We start from the raw sequence: 21743 nt of genomic DNA, 5'->3' as shown, positions 1-21743 counted from the left end.
CCTCTGGCTTCCACTTACTTTGATCCAGCCATACTGCCTTCCTTGCCGTTCCTTGAATATCTAGGCATGCTCCTACCTTGATACCTCTAAATGAATGGTTCCCTGGGCCTGGAATGCTCTTTCCTCAGGTATCTGTACAGCTATCTCTCTTACCTTCTGCAAGTTTTTCTTTAAATGTCATTGTCTTAAGGTAACCCACACTGACCACCTTATTTAAAATTACAACCTAAGTCTCCCCTGCTACACTTCCAATCTTCTTGGCCCTGATCTACTTTTTGTTTTATCATAGTACTTCTCACTAACATGCTATATGTGAGTTGTTTATTCATCTTGTTTATAACTTATTGTCTATTCCCCTCCCCCAAGAGAATGTAAACTCCATGAGAACATGAATTTTTGTTTGTTCATGGACCCCACTCACCGAGCACACGGCACATGGAAGTGCTCAATAAAAATTTGTTGGATGAATGAAAAAATATTATTATGAAAAAAATTAAGCTAGTAATAAAAATACTTTAAAAACAACTTCATCGATAATTTTTTAAGAATATTTTTTCATTGTATTTCAATGTCATCTAAAGAATTAGAGAGGCAAACATTTGTTTGTTTGTTTGTTTGTTTTGAAATTTTTATTTATTTTTTTCAAATTTTTTTTATTTTTTTGCTTTATAACAAATTTAATCAGTTATACATATACATATGTTCCCATATCCCCTCCCTTTTGCGTCTCCCTCCCACCCTCCCTATCCCACCCCTCCAGGCAGTCACAAAGCACCGAGCTGATCTCCCTGTGCTATGCGGCTGCTTCCCACTAGCTATCTACCTTACGTTTGGTAGGGTATATATGTCCATGCCGCTCTTTCACTTTGTCACAGCTTACTCTTCCCCCTCCCCATATCCTCAAGTCCATTCACTAATAGGTCTGTGTCTTTATTCCTGTCTTACCCCTATGTTCTTCATGACATTTTTTTTTCTTAAATTCCATATATATGTGTCAGCATACAGTATTTGTCTTTCTCTTTCTGACTTACTTCACTCTGTATGACAGACTCTAGGTCCATCCACCTCATTACAAATAGCTCAATTTCATTTCTTTTTGTGGCCGAGTAATATTCCATTGTATATATGTGCCACATCTTCTTTACCCATTCATCTGATGATGGACACTTAAGTTGTTTCCATCTCCGGGCTATTGTAAATAGGGCTGCTATGAACATTTTGGTACATGTCTCTTTTTGAATTCTGGTTTTCTCAGGGTATATGCCTAGTAGTGGGATTGCTGGGTCATATGGTAGTTCTATTTGTAGTTTTTTAAGGAACCTCCATAGCGTTCTCCATAGTGGCTGTACCAATTCACATTCCCACCAGCAGTGCAAGAGGGTTCCCTTTTTTCCACACCTTCTCCAGCATTTATTGTTTCTAGATTTTTTGATGATGGCCATTCTGACTGGTGTGAGATGATATCTCATTGTAGTTTTGATTTGCATTTCTCTAATGAGTAAAGATGTTGAGCATCCTTTCATGTGTTTGTTGGCAGTCTGTATAGCTTCTGTGGAGAAATGTCTATTTAGGTCTTCTGCCCATTTTTGGATTGGGTTGTTTGTTTTTTTGTTATTGAGCTGCATGAGCTGCTTATAAATTTTGGAGATTAATCCTTTGTCAGTTGCTTCATTTGCAAATATTTTCTCCCATTCTGAGGGTTGTCTTTTGGTCTTCTTTATGGTTTCCTTTGCTGTGCAAAAGCTTTTAAGTTTCATTAGGTCCCATGTGTTTATTTTTGTCTTTATTTCCATTTCTCTAGGAGGTGGGTCAAAAAGGATCTTGCTGTGATTTATGTCATAGAGTGTTCTGCCTATGTTTTCCTTTAAGAGTTTGATAGTGTCTGGCCTTACATTTAGGTCTTTAATCCATTTTGAGCTTATTTTTGTGTATGGTGTTAGGGAGTGATCTAATCTCATACTTTTACATGTCCCTGTCCAGTTTTCCCAGCAGCACTTTTTGAAGAGACTGTCCTTTCTCCACTGTACATTCCTGCCTCCTTTATCAAAGATAAGGTGACCATATGTCCGTGGGTTTATCTCTGGGCTTTCTATCCTGTTCCATTGATCTATCTTTCTGTTTTTGTGCCAGTACCATACTGTCTTGATTACTGTAGCTTTGTAGTATAGTCTGAAGTCAGGGAGCCTGAATCCTCCAGCTCCATTTTTCGTTCTCAAGATTGCTTTGGCTATTCGGGGTCTTTTGTGTTTCCATACAAATTGTGAAATTTTTTGTTCTAGTTCTGTGAAAAATGCCAGTGGTAGTTTGATAGGGATTGCATTGAATCTGTAGATTGCTTTGGGTAGTAGACTCATTTTCACAATGTTGATTCTTCCAATCCAAGAACATGGTACATCTCTCCATCTATTTGTATCATCTTTAATTTCTTTCATCAGTGCCTTATAATTTTCTGCATACAGGTCTTTTGTCTCCTTAGGTAGGTTTATTCCTAGATATTTTATTCTTTTTGTTGCAATGGTAAATGGGAGTGTTTCCTTGATTTCACTTTCAGATTTTTCATCATTAGTATATAGGAATGCCAGAGATTTCTGTGCATTAATTTTGTATCCTGCAACTTTACCAAATTCATTGATTAGCTCTAGTAGTTTTCTGGTAGCATCTTTAGGATTCTCTATTTATAGTATCATGTCATCTGCAAACAGTGACAGCTTTACTTCTTCTTTTCCAATTTGGATTCCTTTTATTTCCTTTTCTTCTCTGATTGCTGTGGCTAAAACTTCCAAAACTATGTTGAATTAGAGTGGTGAGAGAGGGCAACCTTGTCTTGTTCCTGATCTTAGTGGAAATGGTTTCAGTTTTTCACCATTGAGGACGATGCTGGCTGTGGGTTTGTCATATATGGCCTTTATGATGTTGAGGAAAGTTCCCTCTATGCCTACTTTCTGCAGGGTTTTTATCATAAATGGGTGTTGAATTTTGTCGAAAGCTTTCTCTGCATCTATTGCGATGATCATATGGTTTTTCTCCTTCAATTTGTTAATATGGTGTATCACATTGATTGATTTGTGTATATTGAAGAACCCTTGCATTCCTGGAATAAACCCCACTTGATCATGGTGTATGATCCTTTTAATGTGCTGTTGGATTCTGTTTGCTAGTATTTTGTTGAGGATTTTTGCATCTATGTTCATCAGTGATATTGGCCTGTAGTTTTCTTTCTTTGTGACATCCTTGTCTGGTTTTGGTATCAAGGTGATGGTGGCCTCGTAGAATGAGTTTGGGAGTGTTCCTCCCTCTGCTATATTGTGGAAGAGTTTGAGAAGGATAGGTGTTAGCTCTTCTCTAAATGCTTGATAGAATTCGCCTGTGAAGCCATCTGGTCCTGGGCTTTTGTTTGTTGGAAGATTTTTTATCACAGTTTCAATTTCAGTGCTTGTGATTGGTCTATTCATATTTTCTATTTCTTCCTGATTCAGCCTTGGCAGGTTGTGCATTTCTAAGAATTTGTCCATTTCTTCCAGGTTGTCCATTTTATTGGCATAGAGTTGCTTATAGTAATCTCTCATGATCTTTTGTATTTCTGCAGTGTCAGTTGTTACTTCTCCTTTTTCATTTCTAATTCTATTGATTTGAGTCTTCTCCCTTTTTTTCTTGATGAGTCTGGCTAATAGTTTATCAATTTGGTTTATCTTCTCAAAGAACCAGCTTTTAGTTTTATTGATCTTTGCTATCGTTTCCTTCATTTCTTTTTCATTTATTTCTGATCTGATCTTTATGATTTCTTTCCTTCTGCTAACTTTGGGATGTTTTTGTTCTTCTTTCTCTAATTGCTTTAGGTGCAAGGTTAGGTTGTTTATTCGAGATGTTTCCTGTTTCTTAAGGTGGGATTGTATTGCTATAAACTTCCCTCTTAGAACTGCTTTTGCTGCATCCCATAGGTTTTGGGTCGTCGTGTCTCCATTGTCATTTGTTTCTAGGTATTTTTTAATTTCCTCTTTGATTTCTTCAGTGATCACTTCGTTATTAAGTAGTGTATTGTTTAGCCTCCATGTGTTTGTATTTTTTACAGCTCTTTTCCTGTAATTGATATCTAGTCTCATAGCATTGTGGTCGGAAAAGATACTTGATACAATTTCAATTTTCTGAAATTTACCAAGGCTTGATTTGTGACCCAAGATATGATCTATCCTGGAGAATGTTCCATGAGCACTTGAGAAAAATGTGTATTCTGTTGTTTTTGGATGGAATGTCCTATAAATATCAATGAAGTCCATCTTGTTTAATGTATCTTTTAAAGCTTGTGTTTCGAGAGGCAAACATTTGAACACTTAAGATATAGCAAAGTGTGCATGACTAACATCTTTAAACTTCCAGGTCAGAATTTATAAACGACATTACCATTTCACCCTCCATTAAAAAAAAAGAATTTCCTATGTTGACTGTCATTCGATCAAAGCAGCAAAGCCCTTGGCGGGCCTGAGAAATCACACACCCATGAATGATGAGATGAGATAAGTAAAATGAAGGTCCTACAGTCTTCTCACATGGTTTAGTTAGGACAAAAAAATTAATTCATATATCCATGTATTCAACACATTTAATTAATTCATATAATCATGTACTAAATTTTTAGTAAGAACCTACTATGTGCAATGTACCAGGCAAAAAGCTGTAGAAGATACAAGATGAATCAGATATAGACTTTTTCCTCAAGGAATTTCACTTTTCAGTGGGGGAAACTCATAAATAGCTCTAAGGTAGAAAATGCTAAGTAGTGTGAAAGGCTCAGATAAAGCACAACAGTAATTCCAAGGATAACAAAACATTTCCAGAGACTGCAGATAATAATTCTACTAGTATCTGAAATGTCTCAAGAGAAAACATAGACACAGACACCCATAGCCATAAAACAAATACAGCAGGCCCAGGCTTGAGTCCATATCACAAAAAGATCAGCTGTTCTAACTGGATCCCTGCTAGCCTCAATAAGAATGGTTTTAAGAGAACTCTTGCTACAGCAATCACTCTGGAAGCAAATGAAACCAGGAAAGAAAGGCCTTTTCCTCAAGTGGTGACCTTGGGCAAGCCAATCCTGAGGACCGCAATCACTTAGAAAAGGAAATAATCCATCTTCTTTCACATTAAGAGATAACAGAATTTATTTCCCCTTTAAGAGAGGACTTGGAAATATGATATTTAAAGTGTGTGTGTGTGTGTACCCATATAATTAATTTGTTTGAATTCGAAGGTCATACAAGAAGATATTATTAGCCATGTGAAAGTAGGCCTGAAAATATTCACTTAGTCAACAAATATTTACTAAGCAACTATTTTATATAAGGCATTGTGCTAGATGCTGAGGAAGATACCAAGATTAATAAATCAAAGATTTTGCCCTTAAGGATCTTCTAAGTCAAATAGTGGATGATTACTTGGAGAACTGGGAGTTGATGTGAAACTGTTAACTTACTTGAGGAATCTGACACTATCTATGCTGTGATATGCACCTCTTCAGTTCCCCTTGCCCAAATTTGATATATATTCTAAATGTACACATCCCACACATGTTTATATATATGATATATGTGTATACATATCTTATATATATGCATATCTATAATTCTGATGAGCACTACAAACTAAACCGTAAGATCCCATTTAAAGGATCTTAGATTTGCTGAATAACAGAATTACAGAAATGCCACAGAACAAATTTTCATTTAGGCAGGTATTTGATTATATTGCTTCTCATTCTGTGCAATCTTCCTGGGGAATCTCAGTGATTTCTGAGGATTTAACCACTACCAACCATTAATGATTCTCAAAGGTTTATCACTCACCTTGAATAGCTACTGATCTTCTACCTGCCCTTAATACACACGCCCTTTACAAGCACATCCCAGACCGAATGCATCATGCCTTCCACCCCTCCCCCTCCCCCTCAAGTCCTCATACATTCCCCATCTCAATGAATGGCATCTCTGTATGCTCAGAAACTGGGGTGCTTCGCCCTCTTCCATATCTAATTGAGCACTGTCTCTAAATATCTCTAATCTCCTCCTAACCTTTTTTTTTACCACCTTAACCACTTTTAAGTGTACAGTACAGTAGTGTTAACTAGATGCACGTTGTTGTACAACAGATTTCCAGATTTTTTTCCTCTTGCAAAACTGAAACGCTATTGAATAACAATTCCTCTTTTCTCTCTCCACACCCCACCCATTCCCCACAGGGGCAACCACCGTTCTACTTTCTGTTTGTGAGAGTTTGACTAGCTCATATAAGTGGAATCCTGCATTATCTGTCTTTTTGTGACTGGCTTATTTCATTTAGGACAATATCCTTAAGGTTCATTCATACTGTAGCATATGACAGGATTTCCTTTTTTTAAAGGTTGGATAATATTCAGTGGTTGTATATACCACATTTTCTTTATCCACTTATCTGTCAAAGGACATTTAGGTTGCTTCCATCTCTTGGCTATTGTGAATAATGCTGCAATGAACATGAGGGTGCGAGTATCTCTTCAAGATCTCACCAACTCTTAATCCTTATTGCCACTGCATGACCTTCATGCCACCAACCTTTCTTGCTCTAGGTGACTTCAGTAGCTTATTTCTTGGCCTCCTTGCTCCCTGTCTGGCCCCATCTGGGGTGTTCTCTACCCTGAAGCCAAAATGACCTTCTCAAATTGGGAATCTGAGCATGCCACCTCTCTTCTGTATCCTACTTGCCCTAACAGCCTTTCTGGACAAAATGGAATCTCCTTCATCTTATCTTAAGGTCCTCCGTGATCTCTCATTTCTTCTTTCCTCTTCACCTAAAGATTTATGCTCCAGTCAGCTGAACTCTCCATCATTCCTCAAACATGTTATGTTCTCCTGCGTCTCCATCTTCTTTTCAAATGCTGCTCCTCTGCCTGGAATGAACTTCCCCCTATTTCTCATCTAGATAAGAGGGTCTGCAAGTGCAGTGAGCAGAGCAGTAGCAACAGCATCACCTGGGAACCTGTTAGAAACTCAAATTATCAGCCCTATACCAGACCTACTGAATTGGAAAACTCTGGGGTGGGCTCCAGCAATCTGTGAATTAACAAGCCCTATAGGTGACCCTAATACAGGCTGAAGTTTGAGGCCCTGATTTAGAGATAATATTCACTTCAACCAGCTTGGTTCACCTTCTAGAGGACGCCTTCCTTGACCCCTCCTATGCCTTGCTGGACTAGGTGCCCTGCTATCTGCTTCCATGCCATGTCTCTGTCATGACATTTATTACTGTATTGTCACTGTTTATTTATTTTCTTGTCTCCCTTTTTAGACTCTAAGTCTAAAATAGACTAATAGAGACTGTATTACATGATCACTGAATCTCCAATGTCTTCCACAGAACTTGGCATAAATTAGGGGCCCGAAAGTGTGCAAGACTGAATAACTGAATGATTGGAGAGGTAGACGCCTACCCTTAAACATCTATATGAATATACTATGTATGAATTTAGCATATGTATTCACAATGTGTTTACCAAATATGTACAAAACTTATGTGCTTAGATGAGTCCAAATCAATGAATCGAGAATGTGCTTTTGTCACATTTTACAGTATGTATGTCTTACAGTAATGGCCCTAATTAATGTCAAAAGAAATATAAACTGTGTATATTTTAAGGAATGAAAGAGTAGCTTGATCACATTTTACAGTAGACTAACCTTTGTGATACCCTAAATTACACAGGACAGACCTAATTTACAAACATGCAACCTGAGACCCTCAAGGTTAAGTATGTTGAAAGGTTTCTAGAGGTTCTCAGCAAAAGAGCGGGAGTGATGCCATCCTCATGGCTCCTGGCCCATTTTTTTTCCCTCTAAAGTCAAAATAACATCACATTAGCATTCAGCAAGAAATGTGTATGCACATTTTTCTTTACACTTTAGAGAAAATTCTGGTCCAAGCTCCTCCAGTCAGAATGATGAATTATAGACTTTATAGTGTTCCTGAATTATGATTTCTTTAAATTACAGTTTACAGTGGAAATGCCGATAGCATGTATCCATTAAAAACTTTGCTTCCCCTTTTATGTCTCTGTCAAGCCCCAGACCCATAATTTCTAAAACTCTACCTGCTGTCTTTGTTGCAGCTCAGGAGTGCTACACCACTTTGGAGTGTAATTACGTGGGCGCTAACTAGAATGTGGATCCATGATGATTAATTTACAAGGACTTAATGTGCTTGTGGCTGTGTCTAGAAGAGGGGTTCTGGCATTACATGCCCCATAGATTTAGGATTACAGTGGAACTGCTAATTGTCTGAACTAAACGCCATGTACTAATTTAGCTCTCACCTTGCTCCAAACCTTTCCATGTGTCCACACTCCTTCCCACACAGCGTACAAGCTCCTCTGTGATCTAGCTCGCAAAACCCCACAGGCTCACCACTCCCTTTCAGCCTCTCTCATCTTCCAGTCTCACTGAACTGTTCGCAATTTTCCCAACAATCATATTGCCTCTCCCCTCTGGGTCTTTGCATGTGTTGTTTTTATGCCTGGTGATGCCCTTTGCCATCACCCCACTACTCTTTCCAACCTGCCTCCCAAACCTTCACTTGGATATTTGCTACTTATCTTTCTGGAATCAGCACAGACATCACTTTCTCCAGGAAACTTTTATAATAGAAAGGAAACTACTAACAGGACTTCTAAAACAGAATAGCAGCTTATCCAGCTAGATGGAACTCTAACTGGCTGAATAATTATACCCAAATAGTAATCATTAAATGGATATAAGCCTGAAATTCCTTCCAGGTACTCAAGGAATGGTTCTGTGACTGTCTGGAATGCTGTAAAAGGGCTCAGCAGCAATGGATGGGAGGCTGGAGTGGATTCCCTCTAAACTTCCTTTCACTCTGGGAATTTTAAGTTTCTTCTTTCAAGTCAATGAGAAACGACTTCACAGGGCTGGTATTTTTGACCCCAGAGCCTGTGTTCTGAGCCAAGCATTCCGTCACATCCCATCAACCCCCCTCCTCCAAGCAGAAAGCATGAGCCCTGCCACCCAACTCACGGTCATGTGGAGAGATGCTTCTGGAGAGCGTTTGGGTGCTTCTGGAGTCTGGGGTAAGATGGCGATGTTGAACATGCGGCTCTCCAAATGGGCGTGAGCCTCCGTGGCACTGGACACCTGCAAAGACACAGCACACTGGTGAGCTTCTGGTGGGCAGAATATGTTTGCCTGTGCTTATTTTTTCCCTTTTGAACCATCTGTCTTTGAATTCTGTATGCTCCTGTATTACAATTTTCATTCTGCTCTTCATATTTTAAGATTCATTTTTTTACTGATTATAAAAATGATACATAAGCATTTTAGGCAATTGTGAAGTTGCAGGAAGGTATAAATAAGGAATAAGAATCATCTAGAATTTCACTACCTAGAAATAGTCATTACTAATATATCACTGCATTTCAGTTTAATCTCTTTTCCATTCATATGTGAAACTATATACAATTGTATATTCTAAATGTTTACTTAACACAATACTATGATATTTTGCTATACCATTAAACATTATTGAAAACATAATTTTGATAGCTACATAGTGTCTCATGATGAGCACACACAACACATTATATCAATATACGTGATGTTTATTTCACTTTAGTCTTTACCCAGCACAGATATCTACACCTAGATTATAAATGACAAATCCCAGCCTCATCACTGCAAGGCAAGATTAAGAACATTTACAACTAGGGTAGTGGTCATAAAATCAACTTTTTCCTGCTTCAGAAATGCTGAAAAATGATGCTTTTCTCATGCAGCCTCTCCCTCTCCTCAGTGCTACCTCGCTGTTCCCTTCAACTCGTCTTCCTTCCGTTGTCTGCTCCTTAGGCCTGTTAGAAGAATTGCTAAGGCCCGTGTGGCCATGTGGAGTTGCGTTAATTCCATGTGAGAGGGGGCAGTGTTCTGTAAATCCTGAGAAAAAGGCAGGAATAGCAGCCCTTTCTCTATGTCTTCTAAAGTTACACCCTCCAGGAAAACTGTCTTCTCTGTACCTTGATCACATCAGGCGCCTGGAGCTCAAGCCTCAGAATATCAACTTGTTTCCAAGGAGGCATCTTATAGTGTCACCATAAATAATATTAACAACCACAGCTATCATTCACTGAACATTTATCATGGGCTCGGCACTGTGTTAGCTACTTTTCAAAAGTTTTCTTACTGAATACCCATCAAGTAGATATTATTATCTCCTTTTTTACAGATGAGGAAACTGAAGGTCAAAAAGTTAAGGTGTCAAGGTCACATAGCCAACAAGGGTCAGTATTTAAAACCAGGTCAGCAGGTTTGTGACCTTCCTACTGATCACAATGACTCCAGTTGGAAGCTTTAGGAAATCAGGAAAGGGGAAGATATGTTCTCCTATCTCTTGAAGAAAAGGAATGGAACTCTGCAGGAAGTGAGAGGTGAGCAGATTACCAAGCAACGGACTCAGTTCTAGCTTCCCTAGCAAAAACACGGGTGTAAAATATGTTGGTCTTTTTCAAATTACATCCCCTGAGGCTATGTCAACGTGATCTGAATATGCCAAAACCAGGGCTCCTTCCCCTGCCAAAAATGTGCCTGTTTTCTTCTCACTATGCCATGCTCTAATTTTTTAATACCACTTGCATTACACAAATCCCAAGTCTTAGATGCAAAGTAACAGATGGGCTGCATTGATGGCTCATGACAGCACATCAACATTAAAACGAAATTAAATCCATGCAACTCATTGTATTGCATTTTCTGCTTTAAAGAAAATAAAAAGAGAAGGGACATGAGAGAATCATTAGAATGGCATCTTTTTAAAGTAGTCTAAAATCCTAAGAGACACTAAAATGATGAATGGGGAAAGCTGCTAACCATTTATTTTAGCATGTAGCTACAGTGTCTGTGTCATTTCACGTCAAAATATGAGATAAGCCTATCAAACCATGAGATTTTAAAAACAAACACACCAAAACCTTCACATCCAAGAGAAAATGATCCCAGAGAGTTGTTTCATACTTGCAGTAAAGATGCTGTCAGTGTTCAAAATGTACTTTTTGAAATGCTTCAGAGGGGGTTCACAAATCATGTAAGAAAACTGAGGTTGTTACTTCATAATAACTCCTTGTTTTAACCAAAAATAATTGCTACTCTTCTTTCTTACCAGACACGATTCTGAATGACTTTGGGCTATAGGGTTTTATTTTAAAATCCACTTCCAAAGGATGATATGCTGTCACTACTGAGGATATTCTAAAGAATATCCCACAGATTTTGAAGGAGATTTCAGGTAGGAGTTCTAAACACATTTTGAGCAGAATGTGTGAAGACCCTCCAAAGGGAATCACTTTCTAATAATGATGCTTTTAGAGTCTTAAACTCTAGCGAATTTGTTCACAAAAATCAGTAGCTTTTGCTATTTTATAATAACCCACTTAGTAACCAGCTTGCAAAAGCAATCAAATATCATTTTAGCAGGTGCTGAGAATCACTTTCCAGGGAAATGCTCCATACGGATAATGTACTTCATACTGATGAAGGCAAAGGCAGATCTGAGGATTCTAGTTTGTTGAGGTGACTTCTTTTGATTGAGGTCTTTGCTTCCATTCTGACTCATTATTTGAGGACTGTTGAGTCCCCAGGTGCTAAAATTGAAAAATTAACTTGGGCAAAGGGCACATAATGTTTACTCACTCGTTGGACATTCAGTTCAGTGTGCTCAGTATAATCTCATTTTAACTGTTTCCAGGTTTATTTCAACTAGCTCTCTGGGGAAGCACACTTTTTACACAATATAAATTAGTCAGACAATGAAGATGTACACACCAGGCATCAGGAGCAGAATGGATGATAATTTTAACAAGGTGAGCTATCGTGGTAGTTTATCCCCTACTGGATTCCTAGACAAAGGGAATGGCTCAGACTTAGAGGGACTGTGATGTTGCTTTGGCTGATCACCATGAGGGCTTCTTTATATTTTCCCTGACACTTCCCCAAAATCTTTTCTGTATCTATGCTTAAATGCTCTTTCTCATTCATACTTCCTCATTCCTTTGTGTTTCTGTTCCATTATTTATTTCCAAATTATCCTTGACAGAGGTTTGTCTAATTTTATGGGTCTTCCCAAAGATTCAGGTATTGTACTTATTTACTAATTCTAGCATCTTATAATTAGTCAATTCATCTTTTACCTCTATAAATGCCTTCCTTTCACTTTTCTTTGGCTTCTCTGTGGTTCTCCAGCTTCTTGAGTTGAATATTTAGTCCATTAATTTTCATGCTTTTCTGTTCAATAATAAGAGCTTAAGGCCATCGATTTTCTTCCGAGTATTACTTTGTCCATGTCATTTAAGTTCTGATAAGTTGTTTCCTCCTGATCAATATTTCTTAATAGTTTGCCATTTTGATTTCCTTTTAAAACTAGTAATTATTAAGGAATTCCAAATGGTTTGATTTTTTTTGCCCTTTTATTATTAATTTCTAATTGTACTTCATAGTAGTCAGGGAATGTGCCCAGAATAATTTCTTGTTCTTTAATTTATTGAGAGAATAAATTAAACCAACCTTATAGTCTGGTTGCCTCAGTTGGCTCAGGCTACTCTAACAAAAATACCATAGACTGGGTGGCTTATAAACAATAGAAATTTATTTCTCACAGCTCTGGAGGCTAGAAGTCTGAGATCAAGGTGCCTGTATGATTGGGTTCTAGTGAGGGCCCTCTTCTGGGTTGTGGACTGCCAACTTTTCACTGTTTCCCCGTGGCAGACAGCAGAGAGAGGGAGCAAGCACGCTTATGACTCTTGTAAGTATGCTAATCCCGTTCATGAGGGCACAACCCTCATGACCTCATCTAATTCTAATCAAAGGCTTCACCTCCATATACCATCATGTGGAGGGGTAGGATTTCAACATATGAACTTTGGTGGGACACAAACATCCAGTCTACAGCACTGGTATTTGACCAATCTTCTTAAATGGTAGTCACACACCCTTGCATGGTAACAGGCAGTATTCTAAATGCTTTATATGTATTAACTCATTAAATCCTTACAGTAATGCTATTTTACAGATGAGGAAACTGAAGCACAAGGATTTTGCCCAAGTAATTTTCCCAAAGCTAGTACATGGCAGAAGTGAAACAGGAACCCAATGGGTTTGGCTGTTCAGTCCATGACCTTATCATAAGATGGTAAGTGTTCCAAAAACATTTGAAAAAAGAAAATAAGATTTTTTTCTCCATGTGGTATTTTAACATTTTGAAAACACTTTTTTCCAAACACTTTAGCCACTATCTATTATATACCTCTTTGTTGTAGAATGACTCTGCTTGGAGAGACACCCAGAAGGCTGAATTGACAGATTAAAAAAAAAATTTCTCAATGTTACTAGTTACATTTTTTTTCTTCTCCCAAATGTGACTTGCAGGCAATCACAGAAAATAACCTGAGTTGTTTATAAATAAGGGTGATGGTTTTCATCAGACTATCCAGACATCAGAAAATTCAGGAAGCAGAGAGTACCTGAAAGTGGAAGGAGTCGCTCTGGGCTGGGAGCCCTGAGTGCCGGTACCACACGATGCCTTCGTTGATGTCTTGCTGGGTGAACGTGCTGGTGGGAGTTGCTGTCCTCCCATCAGGAAGGTGCTGCCCTTCGTCTGCAGGGCTGTCTGCAGGCATATTAAACACAAGGACCACCTCCCCTAGGAAAGCCACACAGTTAGTGAGGACCCCTGGGAAAAGTAAAGGTAAATCAGAGCTCTCGTCTCCTTTTCTACCACTTTTTTTTTTAACAGAAAAGATATGATGTGCTTCTTTATTTTTATCCAAGGTGAAGGACAAGATATTAATACAGAATTCAACAGATATCATAAAATCCACCTTTAGACATAAAACTCCCAGTCTTTCAATTAAAAGAGCTAAAAGCCATTCGAGGGCAATTCATGTATGAAGTTACTGACTTTTATCTATTAAAATGATATAAGGAGACCCAAAGAGTCATGAGCACTGCAAATACTGGGCATTGAATGGATTCATTTCTACCCACAGCTGTCTATGAACAGAAAATGTGTTCCAACCAGGAAATTTTTGGGTGTAAACACAAGGGGAAATTAGAAAAAATTCAGAAAAAATCATCCTTGGAAGAGTTCTATACAATGAAAATAAAAATAGCTAACACTTGAATGCATATGACAGGTGCTGCATGAAGCACTTTACATAGTGGTTCAAACCCAGTTCCACCACATCAAGCTGGGTGAGCTTACTTAGGTATTATAAGTCTCTGTTCCTCATTGGTAAAATGAGAATAATAGTACATACTTCACAGGTGCTTAAGAAGAATGTTGGTTATCCTTATTATGTTATTTAACCCTTCTGAAGATGCTATTATCATCCCTATTTTAAAGACAAAGTTCTTTATGCTCAGAGAAGTTCAATAACTTTTTTGAGGTCACGCAAGTCCAAAGTGGAGGAGCTGGGATTTGAATCTGAAGCTCATTTTCCTGGTCATGAAACTCTGTTACCCATCATGGTTATTTTATGTTCACAGACCAACAATTACCTTGATAAATAACTGATCATGTTTTTTCCTCCTTCATTTTCTAAACTTTATTAGAATTGAAGCAATGAAATCTAAATCTAAACATCACCACCAACACCACATATCTGTTTCTATTGCTTATTCTTAACCTGAAGCTACTATTTTCTTAAAGTGAGATTGAAAATACAAAGGTGTTATAGAAACAATCAAAATTTCCCAAGGAGAATATGCCTTCAAGTGAAGACCAAGGAGAAGAATGGATGAACTGCTAAAAACAGAAGCCACGTTCTCATGAAAATGCATCTAACAATAAATTTGAAAGAAGTCTCTCTACTGCTCAGTAGTAAGAGGGAGAGAAGAATGTGTGTGTATATGTGTGTGTATGAGAGAGAGAAAGAAAGAAAGAGAAGCTGCATACATCTTTTTTTTTTTTTTTTTTTTTTTTGCGGTACGCGGGCCTCTCACTGTTGTGGCCTCTCCTGTTGCGGAGCACAGGCTCTGGATGTGCAGGCTCAGAGGCCATGGCTCACGGGCCCAACCGCTCCGTGGCATGTGGGATCCTCCCAGACCGGGGCACGAACCCATGTCCCCTGCATCGGCAGGCAGACTCTCAACCACTGCGCCACCAGGGAAGCCCCATACATCTTTTAAATGTTCTGTAGGATGATACCCAGATCTTAGTGCCCTAGACATATCAGGCAATTGATAGTGCACTTTGATTACCCCAGAGAAATTTGTTCTCTTATTCAAAGGAAATACTCATTCTAATATTTATATGCACTAAATTCAAGTTAAAAATGCACATAATATCCTGGATAGTGATGAAATACTGAAGTAATAGAAAAACATCAATATTCTTCTTAAAATAATCATGTGTAGAATCAACTCACTCCAGTTTCTTTCTTGTACTGTTTCTCATTTATACCTAAATCACCAATTCCATTACCCATCTCTCCCTGGTTCAACTTCTGTTCATAAGATCCTGCTAATAAACATGCTTTCCCAGGATGTGGACTGTTTATGAATGTGAGTAGTTGCAAAATCGTCTGAAAGGAGATTTCCACAGTGAAAATGTAGAGAGTAGAAAAATAGAAAACATTCAAATGCCAATTTCCTGGCTATTCTGCTTTATAATAGGAAAGCAAAGCAGAATTTTCCTAACAAGTCCTAATGAAATAAACCTATTTTTCAGATAAAAAAAAAAAAAACATTGCGATACTATGCAAAGTAACAGGAATCATAGGATGCTGGTTAATCCCATTAATTTCAACTCAGTAAACAGTCAGTGAACACCTGTTAAGGGCTAGCTACTGTGGTTAGCCCTTTGGGGTGGGGGACTCAAAGATCAGTAAGATGCAGTTCCTTCCCCTTGAGATCAGCCCCATAAGCAACTGGGAGTCTCTGTGAGATTTTCAGTAGGTTAATGGCACGAACTGATTTAGAACACAGAATATATGCGACAGTTCTGTTAAAGGGGCTAGACTTTATTTTATAAAAATGATAACAATAGTGGCTAACAATTATGTGGACAGTTTGGTCAACTATAAGTCTGCTGTAAAATCCAGATGAGAGATGGGAACCTGAACTAAAGCAACAGAGGTAAGATTGGAAACACATAAACAGATACAAGAATCATTGAGGAAGTGGAAGCAACAGAACTTGACAAATGTGGCTGTAAAGGGTAAGAAAGAGGGAAGAATCAGATGATCACCTATTAGGTTGGGTGATGTGTAGGGAAGCGATGCCACAAATGGGATGAGCTGGTAGAAGAAAAGATGAAGAGTTAGAGTTCAGCACTGAGTATGATGAATACAAGGTACCTTTGTGCCAAGCCCATGGAATAGACAGGGAGAAATACCAATATTTTGTAGGGTTCACTCCATCGAGGTGAGAGCTTTTGCATAATACCTCACCTCTGCTTTTATCATAGTATGACAAAATCAAGGAGATGACTCTTTAAATATATGAAAATCCAGGTTTAAAAAACCGTCCAGGCTTAAAAAACAGAAAATAACATCTACTAGTGATTTCCTTTGTACTGAACTCAATATTTTAACCAAGAAACTTTATGGGAAAATGTAATAGGTATTAAGAATTAGAATCTTGAGATTTCCCTGGTGGCACAGTGGTTAGGAATCCACCTGCTAATGCAGGGGGCACGGGGTCGATCCCTGGTCCAGGAAGATCCCACATGCCGTGGAGCAACTAAGCCTGTGCGCCACGACTACTGAGCCTGCACTCTAGAGCCTGCGTGCCACAACTACTGAGCCTGCACTCTAGAGCCCGCATGCCACAATTACTGAGGCTGTGCGCTGCAACTACTGAAGCCTGTGCGCCTAGAGCCCATGCTCTGCAACAAGAGAAGCCACCACAATGAGGAGCCCCTGCACCTCAATGAAGAGTAGCCCCCTCTCTCGGCAACTGGAGAAAGCCCGCGCAGCAATGAAGACCCAACGCAGCCAAAAAAATGAAAAAAAAAAAAAAGTTTTGCGTTAAGTGGGCTTCTCATTCCCACCTCCTTTTTCACTCTTGAATGGTTCCTAAGGGTAATGCGATTTGATTATTACCAGTAGGGAGCTCTGAACACACAGAAATAGGATTATGTTCATAGGAAGAAGTTAATTAAGAGAGTTATAGTAGGAAAGGGTCACAATCAGGCTTACTTACATGGCATTTATCAAGCTGAAATGGCTTTAAAAAATCACTTAATTCCGCATTGTTCTATTTAATACTTAAACGGAATATTGGGATATTGGGCTATCTTTAGGAAATTTAACTTTTTGACTTTTAATGCTCAAGACAAAGGTAAAGAATTTAATACATCAAACCAGTCAAAGGTTTTTAGAGCTGAAAAGGACTTAAACATTGTCTAGCTTAAAATCAGTGGGTGAAATATGGCAAAGTTGAATAAGGTCTGTGAACTAATTAATAGAATTGTATCAATGCTAATTTCCTGGTGTTGATTATTGTCCTATGATTATGTAAGATGTTAACAATGGAGGAAGCTGGATAAAGGATATTCAAGAGCTCTTTGTACTATTTTTGCAACTTTTCAGTAAGTCTAAAATTATTTTAAAATAAAAAGTTAAAAACTTATCTAGCTTCATCTTTCAAAGAAACTTATGGCTCAATGGGGTCCACCTGCCTTCCTCAAGGTTATGCAACTATAATAAATGACAGCCCAGCTAGACTGACTGTTTTATAATTCTATAAATTCTTGATTAGATTATGCTTTTCAATGCCTTTGTGGACTCTGTACTTATTTTTAAATAGTACAAAAGTTAATTTTTTCCTCACCACAGAAAATATACAATTAAAAAAATCTGATAAACCTGAGGAAAAACAGATTGTTATTTCTCTGCTATTTGTCACACCAAGCAATTTTAATGAATATATTTTTCATTTTCAGGTGATTATTTCTTTTAAAAAACCTACCTGCCTGTTGTTTTTATTTTTATAACATTTTGTCATCTCCTTACAGTTTCGATCCCTTCTTTTGTGTCTTTAAATCTTTTTAAATATGCTTATTTCATAGTTTTTGTAAGCTTGTTCCTTCATTTGAAACCTTGGGGTTTTAATCTTCTTGTTTGTTTTAGTTATGGTACTATAGATTGTTTCTTCATATGTTCTGTAATTCTGAATTCTGAGTTAATCTTCAGTGGTTTTATCTGTGAGAATCTTGTGTGGTCTGGAGTTAAGGGTGGACATTCCACAGCAGTTTCTACTAGTTTCTGCAAGGAACCAGGAAGTATCTTTGGCCTGAGGTCAATTTTCATATTAATGCCTCAGCTTTGGGTTTCTCAGACTATGCACACAGTATAACTTGACCTTGGATCTTCAGGAGAAACAGGCCTGAATTTCTGAATTCTCAGCAGACTCTTTTTGCTCCCTCTGAGCCCTGAGAAACACAGGTAAATTTCTTTGCCATCTCTCTGTGCTAGTGAGCTTGTTGTCTTAATTCCAACTTTCTGTCTCTGCACGGGCATTAAATCCCAAGCTCCCAGGTTACTGAGACACACACAACCCCTCAGGCAAGCTATGCCATCAGCTCCTGCCCAGACTGGCTTTCAGTTCCTTCCCTGTGTCTGGCACTTGGAGATTTCTCTGTATGCTTGGGAGGTCAGCTATGAGTGCCTTATAGCTCTGAATCTCTTTTATCCATCATTTCTAGGTGATGATGATGGGTTATCATACTCTACTATCTTGCTAGAAGTGGAAGTAACAATGGAGATCTTGAGAAATGTTTTTATGTAAAGTCTTTTCTTAAAAAGAAAGTCTCAAGAAGTGCGGTGATGTTCTGGGCGGGACACAAGGTGGAGTTTGAAAGCCTGAGCTTTGACATTGTATTGACATATTATTAGCCAGGTGACTTTTAATAAGTTACTTTCTCTGTAAAATGAAGTTGTTTTAAAACTTAAATTTTAGGTTTAACTATACTATGTTTACATTACTTAGCATACCAATAATATATATAGCAATGATAGCTATTGTGATTATTCTGTCTTTAAAGGGGATGCGTGGGGTATTAGAAAGCTGAGTTCTTTGGAAACACACCCTGGTTGTGTGGCTTTGTACAAAAGCAAGTCCAAGAATTCCAAATGGCCAATAGTTAATACTAATGTTTGTGTAACTAACTGCCAGCATCTGCCACGGCTTCTTGTACAACAATAATGGTGAAAGGGTACATTAGTGCTCCTGTGTTAATTTAGCTTGTGTTCATCAGTAGGGAAATCTATGATGTAATTAGCAAAATGCACTGGGAGCTGAGTGCTGAAGTCATTTGTAGAGAACTAAATCATAGTAGAAGCTGTACTGGGTCCTGATGTGTTTGCCATCAATACTTATTATGTTTGGAATTTAATAAGGTATATTACCATGCTGAAAAGAGACCTTTTTACAAGAGAACACTATTTACGCTTGTTATGGGTTTCGAGGTTTGCTGCAGCTAGTGGAACCACACAGAAATAAAAGAACAGAGCTGGGACTTAAGAAGCGGATCTTTAACCACTCCACTGGACCAAATTATCTGAGAAAGCCCCATCTTCTAATGTGACATATGGACAGACAGACAGACAGACAGATGGATAGTCTGGGATAGCTACCTCAATATCCAGTTAGGAAAGGAATGTTCTGAAAGCTTAGTAAGTTAATAAATTTGAAAAACAGTGTGGATAATTTCCCGACAAGCAATTTACTTTTTTTTTTTTTTTTTTGCGGTACGCGGGCCTCTCACTGTTGCGGCCTCTCCTGTTGCGGAGCACAGGCTCCGGACGCGCAGGCACAGCGGCCATGGCTCACAGGCCCAGCCGCTCCGCGGCATGTGGGATCTTCCCGGACTGGGACATGAACCCGTGTCTCCTGCATCGGCAGGCGGACTCCCAACCATTGCGCCACCAGGGAAGCCCACAATTTACTTTTGATATTGGTAGTATTTGTTTAGATTTACTAAGTTAAACAAAAAGAGTACTAATTTGAACCTAGGAAACCTGAAGCTTCCATTTTCTCACTGTTCATTAAGGCTTCTTACTAAATTTGAATTGTTATATGGATTTAAATTTCCCTGCAAATCCAAGATAATTTATGAATTGTGTTACATGCCCAAGGATGTTGTATCTACACAGACAGCAGACCTTGCTCTGACATCTTGTGACTACACAAGGATCTGGAGAGCCAACTAAGGGCCAACCAGAGTCTGTGAGTTAATCTGCCCACCCCCATCCCCATCTCAAGCCAGTGACAGAAGGTTCTCTGTACAGAAGAGATGGAGAAGGGAGTGAACATTTACTGACTACTTCTTGTATGTCACCTACTTTAATGAGTATGTAAATTTAACCCTCAAACCATTCACTGAGAGAATTATTCTCCCGTTTTACGAAGGAGGCCCTGTGGAAGCTGCCAAGGGCAGTGCAACATTGGTCAGCCCCACCTCCTGGCTTGTTCTCACCCCTGCACCATCCCCACCCTTGGGTGTCACATTTAGTCACTGGCCACTGAACCGTCCTAATCTCTGTGTTAGTTTGAGGAGGTAAAATAACTGACCCTTGTCAACTTAATGCAGAGGCTATAAAGGAATAGGCAAGTGTTCTCCAGACATGTTCTGAGCTTCTGCCTACAGTTAACAGCTGACCTAGGGATGCTCCCACCCCAGCCACAAACACCCTGACTCCCCCATTCGGCCCAACTTGTGACTGAAAAAGGAAGGGGCGGGAATTCTGCAAAAGAAAGGATTTGGGGAGAGCCTCCCTTTTGCTCTCACTTGCCTTGTGGATACTTTCTTGGAAAATATTCCTCTGACCTGAGGGTGTGAAGATGTGCAGAGTGTGTCCCCTACATAGACTAGGGAGGCTCCAAGCATACTTAATGCATGACTACACTCCAGAGAAGATCCAAATAAATGAACTCAACCTGTTTTGCAAAATACCTGTATTTTTTAAAGCTTTTCTCCACTCAAAATTTAAATCCATGTTCATTTCACTTTTGTTAAAGGCTTAGCATTTTCTCTGAATGTTGAAGTTAGGGACAGTATCTGTTTAACTCATTTTGTGTAGCACCTCATAAAAGGTCATCTGCATCAAAGATTTAGTGTTTATCTTAGTGACTCATGTCCAAAATTTATTTTACTATCATCCTTAAAGATGAAGGTACCCTCTTAATTTAAATGCAGCTTCATTAAACTTAACTGGGGGGAAGAATAACAACCGATCATTTTAAATCATTTTATACCAATTAAAAATTAAAAAGCAAAAAAAAAAGTAAGTCCAAGACTGCTGAATGCAATGATGAAATCATGACAAGGGAAAAAAGAGTTACCAAATTGGGGGTGGTCCTGTGTAATTCTGTAGATGATTTCTGAGGCTCTGGCACCTGGAGCTTCAGCCTGTAAGATTCTGTTGGTAATCTGCAGCATCCCGCCTTCTGGAACCCACACCACTGAATTAGCCACAAGTCGAAGACCTCTATCATTCTAGAATAAAGAGAGAGTACAGAATTAGGTCCAAGCAAAAAAAAGAAAATACCGGTCCTTAAAAACATAAGTTATTAGGTCCTATTGCTGCTAAAGATTGCCTAATAAGAGAGATTCATAGCTTTAGAGTCATACTGTGAACAGTATATGTGTAATTATGTGTAGATATATGCATGTATCTGTATATCCTACTTTTTCTCCTAATTTATCATAAGCACATAACT

General features: G+C 38.6%; 1 protein-coding gene across 1 annotated transcript in view; it reads right to left on the bottom strand.

Moving 5' to 3' along the window:
• The window catches only part of FRAS1 (Fraser extracellular matrix complex subunit 1), a 461640-nt gene that overhangs the window by 126457 nt on the left and 313440 nt on the right, over positions 1–21743 (bottom strand). The window contains exons 30-32 of the mRNA XM_081241677.1: positions 21366–21519; positions 13541–13719; positions 9057–9173 (exon numbers count right to left, since the gene is read on the bottom strand). Of these exons, the coding sequence (XP_081097803.1) occupies positions 9057–9173; positions 13541–13719; positions 21366–21519 (450 nt within the window). The remainder of the gene's footprint in view (positions 1–9056; positions 9174–13540; positions 13720–21365; positions 21520–21743) is intronic.

Source organism: Mesoplodon bidens (assembly GCF_964165515.1).
Source record: "Mesoplodon bidens genome assembly, chromosome: 1".
In the NCBI taxonomy this organism is placed as follows: domain Eukaryota; kingdom Metazoa; phylum Chordata; class Mammalia; order Artiodactyla; family Ziphiidae; genus Mesoplodon; species Mesoplodon bidens.
The sequence above is the reverse complement of the archived record's forward strand: the minus strand, read 5'-3'. Positions and strand labels throughout refer to the sequence as shown.